Source organism: Populus nigra, chromosome 6, assembly GCF_951802175.1.
Source record: "Populus nigra chromosome 6, ddPopNigr1.1, whole genome shotgun sequence".
NCBI lineage: Eukaryota > Viridiplantae > Streptophyta > Magnoliopsida > Malpighiales > Salicaceae > Populus > Populus nigra.
Genome location: NC_084857.1, coordinates 15344399 through 15364679, shown reverse-complemented (window position 1 = coordinate 15364679; position 20281 = coordinate 15344399). Strand labels below are relative to the sequence as shown.

The window sequence follows — 20281 nt, the reverse complement described above, 5'->3', positions numbered from 1 at the left end:
TCAGCATCCTCTCTCTGTATTTTTTTTTCTCAGCATCTTTGGCGCGGATCATATCGTAAAAGTGGTAATCTTTTTATAGTATTTGCCTGCACTTGTTTTTCTTTCGTGTGTGTGTGTGTGTGTATGTACGTGGGTATACATATTCATAAAATCATTTGAATATTTCACAATAAAACAGAAAGAATTTTTTTCTTTGAATTTTCATAAATAGAAAAATTGATTTGGTTTAACCATATTCTGATTGCTAAATAATCTATATAAACTATAGATTAAATCAATCCTTCTAGGCCCTTTCGTAGGTGTTATGTTAATATTATTTTATATAAAAATAAATCAATTATTCAATACCACGTTAATCCATCACTATATACAAATTCAAACACCCTTTATAAACTTTTAACGATTTAAATAATCATTACCGTTTTAGAAACTCCTGCTTTTACCCATCCCGGAAAATGGAGTTCTCATAGATAATGGGATCGCATCTTATGATGATCACCAAGGTTTTAGAAGATTTCATGTGGTAATTGTTTTTATTTTTTATGCACAAATCCAATGTGATCACCTTTTCAAGTCCCCATGGAGGGGTCCAAAACTTCTTGTGAAAACTTTGCAACAATTATTTATGAATAATACAATAGAACAGACTAGAAATAACACAATATTTAATATGATTTGATAATATATCTATATCCATATGAATAAAGAGTTTTTATTTTTACTATTTCAAAATAGAATTATATGATATGTATTTATAATAGATTTTAATTCGTCAAAAAAATCATAGTCATTCAAGGAATATTAATAATTCTACATGAATAAAGAATTTTTATTTTTACTATTTCAAAATAGAGTTACATGATATGTATTTATAGTAGATCTTAATTGGCTAAAAAAATTCATAGTCGTCCAAAGAATATTAATAATCCTATTCTGCTTTGCTGAGTACACTTCACTTTAGCACTTGTTTATAGCATTTGTTTATGACTCACAAACTAAAATAAAACTTTATTTATCTTATATATATAAAAAAAGTTTAAGTATAATTTAACCTCTCGATTGGTTTTGGTATATGAACTTTACTTCGTATTTAAATTTTTACTTGATATATTTTTAGTATAAGATTCAAAATACATGAGCATAATATACAAAAAAAAAAAAAACATAAAATGTTTGTTTGTGTTTGATAGCTTAAGTATGATTTTTTTTATTTTATATTTTTATAAATCAGGACAATATTATTAAGCACATGGAAGCATGAAAAAGCAAGAGCAATGAGAACTCAAGTACGATTGAATGTTCGGTTACATGCTACACAGCCTGATTTTTAAAACCAGCATGGAGAAAGTGCGACTCTCTACCGGTAGCAGGGATGTTATATCACATGGCGATATCGGCGGTGGAGATTTTGTTATCGGCGGCAGGTTACACAGTCCTGTAATGAGAGGAGCTGTCGGGTCTCCTAGAGTATGCTTAGAAGGAGCATTAAAATTCAAACCCTACGCTATCAAACAATCCATTGATTTGCTTCCAATACAACATTTTATAACCAACTTAGGATGAAACTTCATAAATGGTTGTATATATTAACTCTTTACCCTTATTTTATTTTATTTTTCAATTGAAAACTCTTTCAACTTGAAACAAATCTTCATATTTATCACTATTTTTTGTTTTATTTAATTAATTTTAATTAAAAAGAAAGAATGGAGTGGTAGTATTAAGATTCTCAATATATACTTAATCAAAGAGGCTTTGATAATATTTCAATATAAAAGTTTAATTAAGAAGACAACTGAGGTCCCAAGAATATTAATTGTTTTTCTATGAATTCTCTATAATATTTATCCACCATCACAAAAAAAAAAAAAAAAAGAATTGGACCTAAATAGGCTATGGTCAAGAACGCAGAAAAAGGGAGAATGGATCAAGGACGGACATTGATTGCTTCCACAAGCAAAGCACAAATATGTTTCCAAGCAAGAAATATAAGCATAAATCACGCTGTTGTCGACCTTCTTGATCTCTTTTACCTTTGTGCTTTTCACTGCACTATGTTCCCCTTTGAATTATGGATTTCAATTACGGGGCTCCACAATCCATCCATCCCATTGATCTTGAATTTCTCCTCTCTCTTTTTCCATTATTCTTACAAAATTGATACTCATGAAAGTTTTTTATTTTTGTTTTAAAAATTAAAATTCGAGATCTTTAAGAGAGAGACACTAATACTAAAAAAGAAAAAAAAATACTTTAATAATAAGTAGATTTGACCAAATGCATACATGTAAATTGGCTAATAAGAAAATAAAAGCAAATAAAAACTCCACCATGGGCTCTCCAATAGGAAAGGGAATGTATGTATGGTGGAACCATTATGCTCAAAGAAAACGTGTAGTCTATGTAATGTAGTGGGAAACAACGGACAAAAAAATAATAATTAGTTAAGGATAGCATTTAAAATGCCGGGTAATTTACATGCTAAGAAAAGGAGTTCATGAATTATAACATCTATAAATAATTATATTTATAGATAGGACTAGGGAGGATTAGTCAATTTTAACAACGATTAATGTAATTAATAGTGATAATGAAATAATTTTGAGAGGTAGTTTAACTGATCTGTATATTAATATTTACAAGTTCAAGTTTTTTTAAGGCCACTAAAAACTTACTTAGTTGTTAATTTCAGAACTCATAAAATTAATCGAAATATGTGTAAGCTGTTCAAATATTCACAATACTCAATAAAAAAACAATGACGGTAAAATATGATTTGTGTGGGGAAAGAATAATAAACACTTCTAAAAATCTGTCCTCGAATGAGTTAATTAAAAAAAATACTTATCACATGCTTATAAATATTTACAATTGATAATTAATAAAAGATTGGTAAGGATTTTCTTGAGAGAAAATAATACTTAAAGAAACATACTTATCATATGCGTATACGCATATAAGAGGCTTACACTTGATTATTCTCAAAAACAAAATCGTTGATGATTTTATTAAAAAAATAATAATTAAAGAAACATACTTATCACATGTGTTTATGTATTTTCAATTGATGATTATGATCAAATAAAAAATTGGTAATGATTTTCTTAAAAGAAAATAATAATTAAGGAAACATACTTATCACATGCTTATAAATATTTACAATTGATGATTCTGATCAAACAAAAAATCGGTAATGATTTTCTTAAAAGAAAATAATAATTAAAGAAACATACTTAATTATCACATGCGTATAAAATATTTACAATTAATGAATACGAAGTCGGTAATGATTTTTTTTATTAAAAAAGTGATGCTGTCTTGTCAATCACAATAATAATAACAGGGCAAACCTCAAAAGATCCCAGTTTATATATAGGGACAATTTAGAGTGGATTTCTGATAAAATCTTCATTTTTTCTGTATTATATACTTGGGACAATGGCGAGAAAAACAATATGGGTTGCAATTGTAATTTGTCGAGAAATACACCAAGGTGGAAGCTGTTATGCATCATAGGCAGTGTCTTTACGGACGCACATCTTCCGCCATGGATGTTGTGATGAGCACTCATACGATTCTTAGTTTATTCTGTGAAATCATATTTTCTTGTACATGAAATGGAAATCCCAACTTTAGAAAAGCAAGCCTAAAAGCTAAAGTAGCTAGCATTAGAAACTTTGTTGGTAGGAAACCTGAAGTCTCAACTTTAATTTATGTGGTAAGATCCAAGAAGATTTGCTTCTGTAGTTGTGGAAGTAACCAACGTCAAGCACTGAACAGTTTGTAGAAGTAACCTATGAATCCTCGAAGCTTTTAGTAATAGGTGATCCAGTAATGAGTAGGGGTCAAGTGATCATGGAATATTCGAAGCACCCAGGTGCATAATCATGCTAATTAACGCAGCGGGAGGACAAAGCTTTTCTTTGTGTTTCTGTCTGTCTGGTCACAATCTTTACAATTATATGATGCGGACAACCTGGGGTTCCAAAAAATGTTCGTGGCCTCTTAATTATATTTTTCCTGTCATCAGGATATTCCAACGGTAGCTACGTTTTTTTTTGCTAAAGACAACAAAATAGTGTTGTGTACAGGACTAAGACAGAATATCATTGCTGTTAATATTTGACATTCTCAGCGTTTTCCTCTGGGCCCCAAATCACAGAAATAGGAGAATGGAAGGAAATTAAGAAAGCGACTTACACAACATAGACACTTGAGAATGAAGATGCTTTCCTTCTATTCCATGTAATTCAAATGTGGTTCCTAGTTGTTTGGCTATATTCGACGAAAACAAGAAAATTTGGATGATTCCGAGACAGAAAAGAAAAGTTTGAGGCTCAGCTTCTCATCAAAAGTGGTGAAATATCATTCATGTAGTCTTGTTTAACCCCTTGCGCCATAGGATATCCGGCAACTTGGTGTTTAGGACATTTTTCAACAATTATTTTGCAACTTTGTGTGACAATGGCACTTCCCTAGTGTTTTAGTGGTGCAAACTATTTGATGGTTGTATTCGACTTGTATTGCTTTTGTATATGAAAACGATAATATTATAAATGCAGTTATTTTAAGCATTTGCTCGATTAAAAAAAAATATAAATCCAAAAAAATTCAAAAGACCACATAAAATATTAAATAACATAACCAATCAGGTGTAATGTTGATCGGTGATGGGCTAAGAATTATTATGGTTGATAAGAAGGGATAGGCCTAACCAAGGTCAAAGAAAAGAAGGGAGGAGAAGAGAAGAAGGAAGAAGAAGAGAAGGAAGGAGGAGAAGCAGCCCAACCAAGCCTAATCCCATCAGCCCAACCAAGCCCGAGAAAAAAAGGAAAGAAGGAGATAGAAGGAGGGGTAGAAAATGAAAAGCCCAACCAGACCCAACTGAAGCCAAAAATAAAAGAGAGAAAAGAAAAGAGAAGAATGAAAAAAGAAAAAAAGAAAAAGCCTACTTGACCCACCTCTGATTAGCCCAACCAAGGCCTATGGAAAAAAGAAAAGCTCAACAGGCCAACATCATTAAGGCCTAAAACTTACCAAAAGCCACCACCCTGATTCTTTAAACATCCATGTAAATTCCCATGTCAACAAGCATCACCCAACTTTCCATTATGAGTGTCACCCTACTCTTTGATAAATGTCATCTTATTTTTTTTATTATAGTCATCGTCTTATTCCTTGTTGCAGTTGCCATCATTTGTTATCAATAAAATAGGTGTTTATTTCCATCACCTATATCATAGTTTTATAACTAGTAAATAGTTTGACATGATTGCTTTATGGAAAACACATAACCATGTTTCTTGCAATAGGTTTATCACTCTCCTCTTAACCTTATGCAAGGGCGGAGTCAGAAATTTATTCTACCCTAGGATGCTAAACAAATATATAATTTTTTTTAAGATCAATCATTAATTCATGAACATGAATTTATAAAATTAACAATAAAATTTTAATTCAAATACATGACTCAAAATATTAAAAAAATAAATTTAAAAATACATAAAATTGATGTGAAAGTAAAAATAAATCCACTATTGAAATTGCACCCTTCAATGTTTTGTAGAATAAAATTCATTTATAATCGAATCTAAATAGATATCTTCAACAAACTCTCGTTCAGTGTAAATCATCATAAAATATGCTAAGAACTCCTCTTTCATTTTATTATGAAATATATTTTTAAAATGCTTCATAGCTAAAAATGCTCACTTTTTGGTGGCAACACTGAAAACATGCAAAGTCAAAATAAGACGAATCAACTTGTTAATCAAATGATTATGTTGCAACTTATTTTTTTTCATTAATCCTCTACATAATTCGAAAACAGTAGACATATTCTGAAAGATCTTATGATAAATCAAATTAATTTGATAATACTTTAGTTGAGATCTTAAATAATGCATCTTTTATTCATTGAAATCTTCAAGATAAAAATTATCAACAAGCTTCAAATAGCATCAATTTTAAATGATTTAAAGTTATCCGTAGATTCTAAAAAAGGGCCAAGTACAAGAAGTTTCATTGTCCCATCATTGAATCTAGAATTCAACTCTTCCAATTGAAAATCTATTGCTGAGTTAAATATATTATAATGACAATATTAGTAAATTGTCACCAATCCTTGTTGCTGATATGAATGACCTATAACCTTTTATATGAGGCACGTCAATCTCATATTGTGTGCAAACAGATTGCACATGTGCAAGGAGAATATCAAATCCGACATCTTGTAAAGTTTAAAGCAATGTTTTAGTAGTTGAGACAAGATTGAGTTGAATTTGTGTGATGGATAGTACCATACAATAAATGGAGAAAGAAAAGGTGTGTTGCTTTTGTTAAATTTTAGGAGTTAAATATGTAAAGAAACAATAAGTAATCTAGCACAAGGGGAATAATATTTTTTACTTTAACTCTCTTAACTCAAAAAGATAGAAATTTTAATTAAAAAGAAGGTGGCTAATTTTATGGACAAAACGTATTTTGCTTAAGCTAATTTAATTAAATGTAACTTGGACTGATATAATAATAGTACAAAAAAAAATATTGATAAAATTTTGACCTGGGCTATAGCCCATCAAAGTCTTGTATATAGACCCGCCCTTGCTCTCATGATAGGTTTTTCACCTTATTCTTACGATAGGTTTTCAACCCTGGCCTCTACTATCAATCCAGATTCTAAAAGTCTATAAATATCGAGAATTTTCAAGTATAAAGATAAAATTTTCTTTAATCTTATACCTAAACAACATACTCTACTTCAATTCCCTCCTTGTTATATTACGTTTCCACATTATCTTTTTATGTTTACTAACTTAAATATCGAAGGGTCCAATGTCTTAAAAGGAGACTTGTCTTACAGGAAAGTATGAATCAAGACCCCCTCTAAAAAAACAATTACCCTATTTTCAAGCCCTTAAACCCTAAGCCCAATAAAAGATTTTTCTTAACTTTACCGATTGATATCACACATCAAACTCTTCAACTTAAGAAAAATTGTCTTCATTTGTAACTAGAGGTTGAACGCTACCATTCCATTTTGAATAAGTATTTAGAATATATTAATTGTTTAAATATGCACACAATTTGTGCATATTGAATGCTTTTGAAACCATCCTTTATTAAACGGGTAATAGAAAACCATGCAGATCAAGATTTACCAAAATATGTTAAAGATAATATCTCTTCATTTAAAACTCAACAAGAAGATTTCAACTTAAAACAAAAGGATAAGATAAGATTATCCAATATCATTTAAGGATTATTTTCAGTTGTAATCATGATTTGTATATATCTATTGTAACATAATATTGTGTAATGTTGCTCTATAAATATATCTTAAGCTCTCACAGTTTAAATGAGCAAAAGTAGTTTTTCAAAACTCTTCATGGTATTAAAGCAAAATTAATCTTGTTTTAAAAGTCATGTCCAATAGTTTTATAACCTTCAATTCAGTCAATATGTCATGTCCCTTTTCTTTTATTATTTCCACCCAGCATAGCTTCATCATATTAACTAAAGATAATTGTTTCGCATGGAAAGTTAAGCTAGTATCATATATTTATGCAAAATATTATATGATTATGTCACTAGAAACATCGATCATCCTTCTCCATTTCTACTAGACCGATTAATTCTCGGTACTCTTATCTCATCTTTATCTAAATTCATTGTTAGCCTTAAAACTTCTCATGAAATCTAGACAACATTGGAATGTAAGTTTTATAATGTCTCTTGTGCTTGATTAATGCATATCCTCTTCCAGTTTAGCATTTTAAAAAAGGCCAACCTCTCAATTCCTGATTATTTTCAAAAAGCTAAAAACTTTTATGATATACTATTTGTCATTGGTTAACTAGTTGGTGAACCTGAACTCAGCTCCTACATACTAGTAGGTTTTCCCACAGAATATGATTTCCTATTCACTTTAATAAACACTAGACTTGAGCCCATAACAATAGATGAATTATTTGATTATCTTTTACACCCTGAAACAATACTAGAACATCTTGGTTCATCTATAGAATCATTTATGCCCTTTGCTAATTTTTCTCCTTATAGCAATAATCACAACTATCATTCATCCTCGTAGCAACACCAATTTCTCATTCACTAACTCCATTTACACTAGATCCTTTTATCAAATTTGTCTTAAACCAAACCACATAGCTTCCAAATGTTGGCATCATTTTGGCAACCATATTCCACTCCTTAAGCCTACCACATTAATACACATCAATCATGGTGTTTAGATACAAGTGCAACACATCATATCATCTTTGATATTCAAAACTTGAATATACACATTAGAGACTACTCAGGCCACGATTAGGTGTTAATAGTAATAGGTAATGAAAAAGGTTTGAAAATTCATTATCTTGGTAACTATATGATTTTCTCTTACTCAAAATCATTTTTCTTAACAATGTCGTACATGTTTCTCATATAAAAAAATTATTTTTTGTCGATTAATTCATAAAAGATAATAACACATATTTTGAATTCCATCCATTCTTTTCATGTGTTAAATATCAATCCTCGGGAGCTATCCATCTTCAAGATAAGAGTGATAATGGACTATATCCTCTTTAAAATCTATATTAGCCTTCTTCAAAACCAATTTCTCTTCTCATTGCTCGTACCAATCTTTATAAATGACACTTCTATATTGGTTATACTTCCATCAATTTAGTTCATCAAACTGTCTCTCATAATAAGCAGCCTGTTATTTCCAGTAAAGTTGTTGAGATATGCTTTCTTTGTTAACTTGGAAAAAGTCATCATCAACCTTTTCCTTTATTTATTTCTTGTTCTTCAAAACCTTTACATTTATTATTCATGGATATATGGGGTCCTTCCCCTCATATTTCTACCAAAGGCAATATATATTACTTAAGTATCATGCATGACTTTTCTAAATAAGTTTGGTTTTTTTCAAAGTCTATTGTTACTCAATTTTTTCTTTCTTTCAAAACTCACATAAAAAGATATTTTGAATGTTCCATCAAAGCAATTCAATCTAATTAATACGGGGAACTTCATAAACTTCACATTGTTTATAAATCTTTTGGTATTCCATATAGAAGTACATGCCCTCATACTCACCAACAAAATGGTTCCATTAAATACTAACATCGACAAATAGTCAACATTGGTCTTACACTACTTCCTGCCTCTCCTATTCCTTAATAATTTTAGGATGATTCCTTTAGCATAATAATTTATCTCATTATTAGATCATCTTCCCATATTACACACAACAAATCTCCTCTTGAGCTTACTTACCATAAAATTCATGACTATTCCTTTCTATGCACTTTTGGAAATGCTTGTTAGTTGTATTTAAAACCCTACAATAAAAACAAGACTAACTTTTGATCCAATAAATGTGTCTTCCTAGGTTACATAGACATTCATAAAGGCTATAAATGCTATGATTTTTAAATTAGCCACATTTATATTTCTAAGAATATGGTGTTTAATGAAAATGCATTTCCTTTTACTAATACTTTTGATGCATAACTCAATTCTTCTCCAAAAAAATCTTCTACAAGCATATATTTTCCTTTTAGCATTCAGGTTCCTTTGCTCTCATAACCAGTACATCCTTCCACTAGTTAGACAACTTCCCATATGGATCTTACCTTACATCCTTGATTCAAAATTTAATCCCATAGAACCTGCCCCAACCTCATGTATCATGAGACACTCCATACAAATAAGGTCAAAGCCCAATATATATTCGAATGACACTAGAACCTATCTTTCTCAAGTCCATTTTACATAAACCACTTCTAATCACACTATACCAGCATCAACTTCAGATGGACCAATGCTAAAAAGTCCAGCTATTGAACCTATATCCTATACTATAGCCTCTAGATTTCATAAATGGTGTCAAGCCATGAATGAAGAATTTTCCATTTTATTACAAAATGGAGCATAGTCACTTGTTCCTCCCTAGATCTACCATGAACCTTATTAGTTGTCAATGGGTATTTCGAATCAAAAAGTGGGTTGATGGTTCTTTTAAGAGATACAAAGCTAAGAGATACCACCAACAAGAAAGAGTTGACTTTAGTAAGACTTTTAGACATGTAATTAAACCAATCACAATCCATTTAATTCTCTTAATAACTATCTTTTCAAGTGGACCATTCGACAATTGAACGTTCCTTTATGGCTTTATTGATGAAGATATCTACATGGTCTAACCACCAAGTTTCAAATATCCTAACTTTCCAGATCATATATACCATATGCATAAGTCTCTCTATGGAATTAAGCAAACATCATGACCCTAGTTTTCTCGCCTCGGCTCTAAATAACTTGACATGGGCTTTACAAGTTTAAAGTCTAACACATCTTTATTATCTACCAAAGCCTTATCTCCGGTGTACATTTTGATTTATATGAATGATATAATCATCACGGGTCTAGATTTAACTCTTATTGCCAACTTAATCAGAATGTTACAAATTACATTTGTTGTTAAGGACCTTGGCTCATTACATTTTTTCTTGGGGGTCAAAGCTTACTTCACAGCAAATGAGTTATTCTTAACTCAACAACATTATATTTGTGATCTTCGTCTCAAGTCCAATATATTGACTGTCAAATGTGTCTCTCCTTCTATATCTGTTACCACAACTCTTACTCAACACAATGAAAATGTATTATCAGATCCCATGCTCTACAAGAGTGTTGTTTGCTCACTTCAATATCTTAGCTTTACTCGTCTTGACAATGCATATTTTGTAAGTAAAATATGTTAGTTCATGTATTATCCAATAACTGATCACTGGGCTACTATGAAAAGAGTACTTTGATATCTTAGGTGTACCATTTCCCATGGTTTACTTCTTCGTCAATCCAAGTCCTACTATCTTTAAGCCTTCTCAGACTTTGACTAGGCAGGGTGTTCTAATGATCATCGCTCAACCACTAGTTATTGTCTCTATTTAGGCCCTAACATCAAGTAGTATCTCAATCTATTGCAGAAGCTGAGAATTGTGCCATTACCAACACAACAGCTAAGATTATCTAGGTTCGTTCACTATTATTTGAACTTGGTATCAATCTTTAGCAATCTGCTACACTATGGTGTAATAACATTAGTGTACCTATCTTATTGTCAATCATGTTTTTCATTCAATGACCAAACACATATCCATTTACTATCAGTTTTTAGAAACCAGGTAGCAACTAATAATCCATCAGTCAAATTTTTGTTCTTCAAAGATCAAATTATTGATGCTCTCATAAAGCCTTTACTAGCTAGACGTTTCATGTTCTCACAAAACAAGCTTTCATTTCACTTGCAGCGACATATTGTCTGACAATGAAAAATCATGTAGATAAAGATTTACCAAAATATATTAAAGATAATATCTATACATTTAAAACTTAACAAAAATATTTCAACTCGAAACAAAAGAATATGGATAAGATTACCTTACATCATTTAAGGATTATTTTTAGTTATAATCATGATATGTATATGTCTATTATAACATGATATTATGTAAATGCTACTCTCTCTCTCTCTCTCTCTCTCTCTCTCTCTTTATATATATATATTGTTTATAAAACTAAACACGTCAGAATATATTTTTTAAAATTATGATAACCTTATATAAAAAAACTGAAATAAATAAAAAATATATAATTTTTAATGAATTTAATATTTAAATAAAAAAAATATTATTATCATATGAACAGTACACACACGGGAATGGATGAATGATTTCTCCTCCTTAATTGGTTGCCCGATACCCCCTGAATGTATGTGTCTGTGTGTGCGTCTATATATATATATATATATATGTGTGCGCGCGCGCGCGCGCGTGTGTGTTAAAGTTATTTCTTGGGATTACACCATTTGCAACCACATAAATTGATAGAAACTGAAAGAGAAATTGATGATTTTTTTGGACCATGCAAGCTCTGACCGCAAGAAAAAAAAGATATTTGGACTGTAGAAATTTTTTTATTTTTTTTAATATTGTGTTGAATTACTTTTGACTCATTTAATTAAAAAATCAAAAATCATAGGAGCTATATTATTTTTTTTTGACTTATTGTGTTAAGTTATTTTTTTATGTTTTTGAATCATTTTAATGTTTTGGTATCAAAAATTATTTTTTAAAAAATATATTATTTTAATATATTTCTGAGTAAAAATATTTTAAAAAATTATTATTATTGCATTCTCACTCCCAAACACTCGAAGAAATGACCAAGAAAAATAAATTAGGGAGAAGACATTATTTTAAATTAGGGACACGAGCTTTGATAAATAAATGGAAATAAAAAAAAAATCTTAGAAATTGGTCCAATTTGTAATATATGGTGAAATAAACGTTGATTTTTCTTAATAACAATCTTTGTTTTTTAATTTTCCAAAGAAGAGGAAAACCAAAAGGAAGGCCAGGAAACCAATGCCTGAATCACCCGTTTATAGTCCAAAAGAAAGAAATCTTTCCTTGGCCCACAATTAGGCCCAATACCCCAAATCCTCCACCTTCCTCTCTCTTCTTTCTGGCTTTCACAACGCTTTGTCTACGCTCTCTCATGCCGTGACATGGAGAGAGCTCTTCCTCTACTGTAGAAAGAGAAGGGTTTTTTTGATAAAAAGAAATTCGGGGGCTTCTCGAGAGAGAAAGAGAAGGGTTTCTAGTATGATTCGCAAGGCATTGAGAGAAATTTGTTTCAATGGCGGAAATCAGAAGATATGATCTCATACACATAGACAAACCTTGGGATTAGTAACATCATTTAGAAGGTGGAAAAGCAGGAGGATGGATGAATTCTAGCAATCTCTTTTCAGGTATAATCTCTAAACCCATGAGATTGATCTGGGTTCAAAGCTAGATTACATTTTAGTTACAGGCGTCATTTTGGATTAATGTCATCTGTTAATATGAGTGTTTGAAATCCTAGTATGCCTTGACTTGATTAGCCACTTGTGGTTGACACTTGCTCTGCTGCCTTGATTTCTTTTGATTTGCATTAGCTTCTGTATGCGTGCTTGTGTTAGTGTCTAAATTGATTCATCACTTTACCCCTTTACATGATTTGACTTGTTCAGTTTTTAGAGTATTTCAACTGGAATGTAGAAGTCAATCTTGCGTGAGTTGTTTGTAATTTAAGCGTTAAATTTTGGTTCAAACCAATTCAAATGAGCTAAAAACACTTTACCAGTGATATATGATGGACATTCTGATAACTCTAGAGTGGTATCAGTCTGCAGTGAATGAATTCGCTGTCCTGTTGTTTTTTGTGTGCTGATTTATAGAGCTGAGCTTGATAATGATAAAAAAGTTAGTGTAGTTGTCCCTTATTAGATTGATCGCACTATCATCTGAGTTAATTTTAGCTCTTGATTTATTTTCGTTGTCCTTTTGGGATGGGCATGGTGTACTGAGCATCAAATAGCAGCTTCATCTTGAGGTTTTTGCATATAAAGGGGTATAAAATACATATCCCTCTCTGCCATGGAATCTTGTTATGATTGGTTGCTGCCTCGTCTTTCCTCTAAATTCATGTTGCTCTGAAATGCAAGTTCAGCTTGTCTTTTGAATTCTAACAAGAGCTTTGTTTTTGCTTTATTAGGAGCTCTGTTAGTGTCAAGTTGAGGTGTATATTGGTGAGGTTTATACAAAAAAAAAAAAAATTAGTTTCTTTCAAATAAAGTTTTATTCTTTTTCCTTCATTTTTTTTTCAAGAATTAAAATTGCTTTTCCCAGAACGGGTAGAGTCATCATAATTTGTCAAAGGAAAAGGGGGAAAACATTTCTCTTGCAAAGTTTTCCAAGTCCTTTTAACTCAAAATCTAAAATAAAAGGTCCTTTTAACTCAAGTTTTTTTTTTTTTTTTTGGTAAAGTCCATGAGAACTAATTTCACTAAATTTCTTTTGACATCATGTTTCACCTTCTCTTTTTTCCCAAACAATTCAACTTCTAAAATCAATTTTCTTTTTTTTTTTTTGCATAATGAAGAATTCCCTGAATAGAAAAATTAATGAACAAAATAAAACGTGTTCCATTTGAATGATTTTTAAACCCATTTTTTCTTAAAAAAATTAATATCTTTCCCATACAATATTGGCTCAATCCACCCACATAAACCTTCAAGAGGATACTCATGTCTCTTGATTGGAGAAACAGGACATTCAAAAATCTTTCGAATATTTTTCTCTTTTTCTACTTCATTGATGTTCAGAAAATTATCCATTTAAATAATTAACCCCTGAATCAGAGTAACTAAGAATGACAACCTTTCTTGGAAATGATGTTGAAGATTGGCATTAGGTCTTCCCTTCACATAATCGTAGAGTTTTCTTGGGATTGCGCAGGAGTAATTTTGGGCTCGTTTAATGAGGTTTGAGATTTGGGTTCCAGAGAAACTGTGTTTTTTGAATAAGGAAATAACAGACTCAGGTTTGTCTGGGGTATCCAAAAATTGACAGGCTTGGAAGCAGATACAGCAGCTCATTGGGGACAACCCGCATGAATTTTTAAGATATGATAGAAAATGAGATTTATTTGTACTCTTATTATTTGATGAGACGTGTCTGAGAGATGACAATAATTATGGGTTTTGAAGAAAATAAAGTTCATACTGAATTCATGAATATCTAACAACAAAACTTTAGAATCTTACTGAGAAATCCATGCATTGGAAGCTGAAATTTGAAATGAACTTGCCTCCTTTATTGAGATGGATTGTTTTAGTCACTGATGTAGCAATTTTAGGACTTCAGTGAAAGCTGAACCCACAAAAGCAAACCTTTAGTTTGTCTTGCAAGGTTTTAACTTCTAAAGAACTAATGAGCCTGAAATTTAGAAAAGCACTTGCTGATTTAGGAAGTTAGGGTTTCTCCAATTGAGAAGGAGAGCTTTTAGAAAGGGAAGAAGAGGTAAACGAATTTTGTTTGTAAGGATCCTTCTCAAGCTATACGGTCACATTGAAAATCTGAATATCTATAGAATATTTATTTATTTCACATAAATAAATCAAGCACTAGATGGTATAGTCTCAAACAATCCATTATGGAGTAGTAGCAAACCAGACTACCTCATATTCTATTTTCAGACTTTAACAAATGCTTGTATACACTCTCACGTAAATTAATCCTGCTAATTGCTAAGGAAGAAGGATTCCCTTAAAAATTCAGGTTGCCTATATATAACTTTACCTAATAAGCTAATGGCGTGATAGGGGTTGGGAAATCATAACAACCACACAAGTCAATACACCAATAGTAAATTGGGCCGAGATCAACATATATCATGATCTGACTGAGGCCGGTTGCTTGATGGCTTGCCAATCTGTAGACAGCTAATTGGAGGCTTGGTAGGAGTGTTCAACTCTCCAAAAGTCTGCCAGCAGAATGGATCGTAGAGGTGATACTGTTCTTTTAGTGGTTGTAGCTCTATGGTAGTTAGACTTACATCCATGCATGGTAGGGCATCACTGCAGGCAAAGTGTACGGGTTTTACGGTGTATGTCCCTCTTATTTTTTCATAGGTGATTCCTGATAGAGCCACAGCTGATGTTTGGTTTTTGCATGTGCTCTTGTCACAATAGAATTGATCAATCACAATTGGAAGTTGAACCTCGGAAACTTGAATGTTTGAGAACAATACCCCCTGCACGGAGCCTGATCCACCCTGCAGATGTTACAGATGAAAGTGTATGTATGTCACACCATGAGAAACTTGGCTGAATTGAAAACACTACATTTTGGTTTATAAAAACCTTGCAAGCTACATAAGAAATGGCACGTGCTTGGGGATGTCATGCATATGAAAAGACAGAATTGTATGTTTTGCTGTTGGAAGAACTCTTTCTGAGTTCCATGTTTCAGTTAGAATGTTCATTCTATTCTCAAAAGAGAAAAAGCATGTGAAATGTTCTCATTCTGAAATATTTAATAGACAAAGGGTGTGTGCAAGAGCATTAAAATAGCGTGGACCTTTTGAAACTGGAAAGCTTCATTTCATCTCATATCTTTGTTAATTACGTAATATACTATTTCTTGCTCGCACTGTGTTTGGCTTAAAATGTGTTTTGCTTTAAAACCCCTACAAATCAACTAGATTGCTGGATGCGCTTAACAAATTTTGAATAATATGGTGTTGCGGATATGAAGAATACCTGCCATGTCTTAATTCTGACACCTGTCATTGTGCCATGCATAACAACATCTCGAACGGTGATGTTTGAGACACAGGCTTTGGTATTATCCTTTCCCAGACCTCCGATGCTGATTCCATGTCCTGGTCCGCAATTAACATTGTGTATGTATACATTTGAGCATCCAGTTTGTATAGAAACACAGTCATCTCCTGCATAAATCATGACATTTAAACATTTCATTTTGGAATAATTATGACATATGGACCTCTTAGGTCTGCAATCTAGTTCAAATTAATTGACTTTGAGTTTGAAACTCCATTGCCTACTTGGTTTCCAAGTCGTTTATCTATATTTGAGGTACTGTCATCTTATAATAATGCTGTCATTTCTGGATTTTAAAAGCTTGTTTCGTACTTGACATATTGACCTGTTTAATTTTTTTTTATGTATATGTTATGCTATATGTTGTGAGGCCTTTTCTTAGAAAGCATAGTAGTAGATAAGGGATGGAAGCAGATGTTCTAATCACTGATAAGGACAAAAGAAAAATTGATGGCATGCAACAAAAGTTGTATTCTTGTGTCTCTGGGGCCAAATCTAATCCTATATTGGACCCTGATAATGATTTAGGGCATGGCACGTGTCAAACGACTAATAGCCAAAATACTCAGAATGTGGGGGTGGTTGCTACATGTCAAATAAACAGTGGTTGTTGAATGTCTGAACGAGAAGTTCATGAAAAGGATAAGATTGTACCAATTTGTAATCAGAATCCTACACCAGATATCTAAATTATGTGGTGTTCTTTTGTCTGTAATTCCAACAGTATCATCCGGGTGCTGTGTCTTTTTGTGGTGGTTATGCCTCTATTAATTATTCTATTTGACTCATCAGATTTATGTTTGTTTTTCAAGTTCACCCTGCGGACCACATTGTATAATTAAATATGATATATATCTTCAACGAATGTAATTACCGCAAGCCAGATCAGTGCTATGAATTAGCACATCTTTGGAGTTCTGTAGGTGGATTCCATCTGTATTTGGACTGTCTCCGGGAGATGAGGTTCTCATATCATGCACCACAACTCCTATGCAATTGTCAAACTTGAGATGGCATTGTGGACTGTTTTGAATTGTTATGCCTGTGACCGTCACATTGAAACTTCCATAAAATCTTAGTGCCTGAAAAAAGAAAGAATGCCAATCATGTTATGAAGTGCATGCTCGTGAATTGCAATAGAAATCTTCATAGTTTTCATGTATTTCTTACGGTGGGCTTGATGCTCGGCATTTTCCCGCTAAGTTCACTTCTTATCTACAACACAATTCGGAAAAGAGGCATGATCAGATTGAGATCAATACGGCAGAAAATAATTGCAGTGGAAGTTACAAACAAATTGAAGGTAATTACTGGCATCGGTGGGTGGTGTTGTGCTGTGTTGTTCAGTGGAACAATGAATTCCGATTCATTGTCTATAGGATCTTCAAATGGGTAATCTTGCCACCATACTGAGCCGCTTCCATCTATGGTGCCTTCTCCCTGAATTGTGATTCCTACAAGCTTTGTGAATTCAAGCCACTGAAAGAGACCTCTACCCCAAACATTGGAGTTTGTTGGGGCAATAATTGTGCCATCCAGCTGAGGAAAAAATTCGTTATACCATCACTCATCAATATGAAGTGCATGAATTGCATATTCTATATCTGATACTTACTTGAAATACGATGTTTGCTTGACAGTACGGACCAGAGAAAGAAATAGGCCCCACAAGGAATACATATTTCGCCGGAACGATCATCGTTGATGCCGCCACTTTACAAGCTTCTGCCCATGCAGCTTGGAATGCCTGCATAGCACCGGAACACCATGTCAACTAGCTGTATAGTAAGTAACAATAACAGTAACTGTACTCGGAGGATCACGGTTAGTGTTGGTTTGTGCATAACTGCAAGTAATTATTATTATTCATTTTTCAGGGGAAAAAAAACATTAAGAATGTAGCTATGATGTGCTCTTGGAATTCATGTGAAAGATGGAGTCATTATCTGTTGATTATTAATTGAGCATACCTTAAATTGCATGTCCTTTTTTAAATGCAAATCATGTTTCCAGAAGAATTGAGACATAATGTTCTCTATGCATGTGAAATGAGGGCCTATGAAGGTGACATTTTGTGTACCAAAAAGATATTCCATTATGTAACCCCTTGGCTAATTATGATTAGTGACCTTGTTAGCCAATGAAATCTGTCGGGAAAAAAATAATGAAACCTGCATTTACCATCTTAATATTACATATAACAAGCAATTATGAAATGTTAAGCAACATTAAACATTTCGATATAAAAAGAGTGAAATGAATACCTTTGTATCGTCGCTCTTTCCATCACCTTTGGCCCCAAAATCAAGGACATTAAAGGTGGTGGAGCTTTTCTGTGGTGGACTTGGTCCTGGCGCATCATCTTTCGGAGCAGGAGGCAATGATGGAGCTTTTTGTGGAGGAGGTTTTGGTTTTGATACTCCATTATGGTGTTTCTGGTGGCTGTTGCCTTGGTTTTTTCCTTTCTTTTTGGCCAGAGAAGCCGAGTTTCCCCTGCTTTCCCTCCAATGCTTGCCTCTTCTAGCAATGCAGGTATGAAAACTTGAAGACCAAACTAGAAAAGCAATGAAGAGCATGAATGTGACGCATCTAAAACTAAACCCACTCATGTTTACCATTATGTGGCTCGGAGGGAGAGAGAGAGAGAGCTGTGTGTATTTCAGAACAGGGGGGCTCTCTTGAGACTGTCAGGTAACAATTGATGGTAGTAGGGTTTATATAGGGGGAGCAGGCCTAAGCTCATGAAACTGTATAAAGATTATTCCGAATCTTTTGCTAATTCTAATTATTAAATATTAATTAACAGTGTTCATTCTTTTTTCTCTTTTTTCCCTCTTTAATTAATTACTCTGTGAATTTCGGTTGGGACAAAACTCGGTTGGGCAACACGTGTCAAAGCTTTGTTGCATGTGACTCGTCCAATTGTATGTGCGTGAACACATTCTTCATTTGCTATCATTACAATTTATAATTTAGCATTTCGTTAATTTCAAAGCATAAAAGAGACGGAGATAACGGTGCAACAGATGATTTCTTTCCCTCTACTTTTTTATTTTGGAAAAACATAAAATTATTTAAAAAAATATGTTTATTTCTTGTGTCCGGAAACATTAACTAGACACAATCTTATACTGCAGTTTTAACCTCGTTGTCATGACTTGAATTTCTTGTTTCTTAATGATGTTTCGGAACCCATTTGGGTTTTTACCAAGTTAAGGAAATTTCCTGGAGTCATTTGTGCCAAAACTAAAGGATTAGCAAGAAAATGGACGTCTTTTCTGTCTGAAAAGACTCAAGAAAAAACACAATAGAAGCCGATGCATAGAATGACATATTATTTCATGTAAAGGCCAAAAGGACACACGTGAGTGCTTCTACAAGGTGTCAAGGGCACTGATTATAACAGTTCTTTATGGTCACATGCAACGATCACGGGCTTAGAGTTTTGTTCTGTCCTCAGCTTGAGTCTCTGGTCTAGACCACTCAACCATGGCCACAAACTTCAAGCTAGCCTCCAATTTAGCTTCTTCTTATTTCCCTTTCTTATTTCCCTTTAAACAATGGCTCCAATTTCCCTTTAATCCAAGGAGAGAGAGCTGGAGATTTCAATTTTTTTCTCTTGACAGAAGGAGATTGTCTCAAAAGAGAACAGATGGCCTCTCTTGACTTCAGTTTTGGCCACATCTTTTTTAATCCTCCCCGCTGGCCTTCCCCTTCTTGAAAAGAGAGGGAAAGCAGGGATTACAGAACCCATATAATTCCAATGCATCAAGTACTAGCAGGAACTGTAAGAAGGAAACATCCAGTACGCCCATGGTTTTGCTTTTTCTTGGAAGATTATGATGTGTACGATCTGGGCTCTGTTTATGGAATAATATTAGAGTGTCCAACCAACAATAATTTGGCACATCAGCAAACAAACTGCCAGATCAAGGAAATTTTTTCTTTGACGTCACATGTTTAATCTCACCTTAGAAATGAAGCAGAATCTAATGAAAGAAAAAGAATTTCATTAATATGCCATCCATTGTAGTA

At 32.8% G+C, this 20281-nt stretch overlaps 1 protein-coding gene and 1 long non-coding RNA gene across 2 annotated transcripts; one reads left to right on the top strand and one right to left on the bottom strand.

The window, feature by feature from the left end:
• The first annotated feature begins 12440 nt into the window (after positions 1-12440).
• On the top strand, positions 12441-18206 carry LOC133696232 (uncharacterized). Its single transcript, XR_009842641.1, has 2 exons — positions 12441-12829; positions 16775-18206. It is a non-coding gene; the product is annotated as an uncharacterized LOC133696232 (long non-coding RNA).
• LOC133696231 (polygalacturonase At1g48100-like) lies at positions 14970-18940 on the bottom strand. Its single transcript, XM_062118354.1, has 7 exons — positions 18511-18940; positions 17862-17993; positions 17558-17785; positions 17417-17461; positions 17121-17328; positions 16163-16353; positions 14970-15675 (listed from the first exon to the last, which is right to left on the bottom strand). Exons 1-7 carry the CDS (start codon positions 18862-18864, stop codon positions 15283-15285), a joined length of 1551 nt encoding a protein of 516 aa, XP_061974338.1. The 5' UTR covers positions 18865-18940; the 3' UTR covers positions 14970-15282.
• Between the last annotated feature and the right edge of the window lie 1341 nt (positions 18941-20281).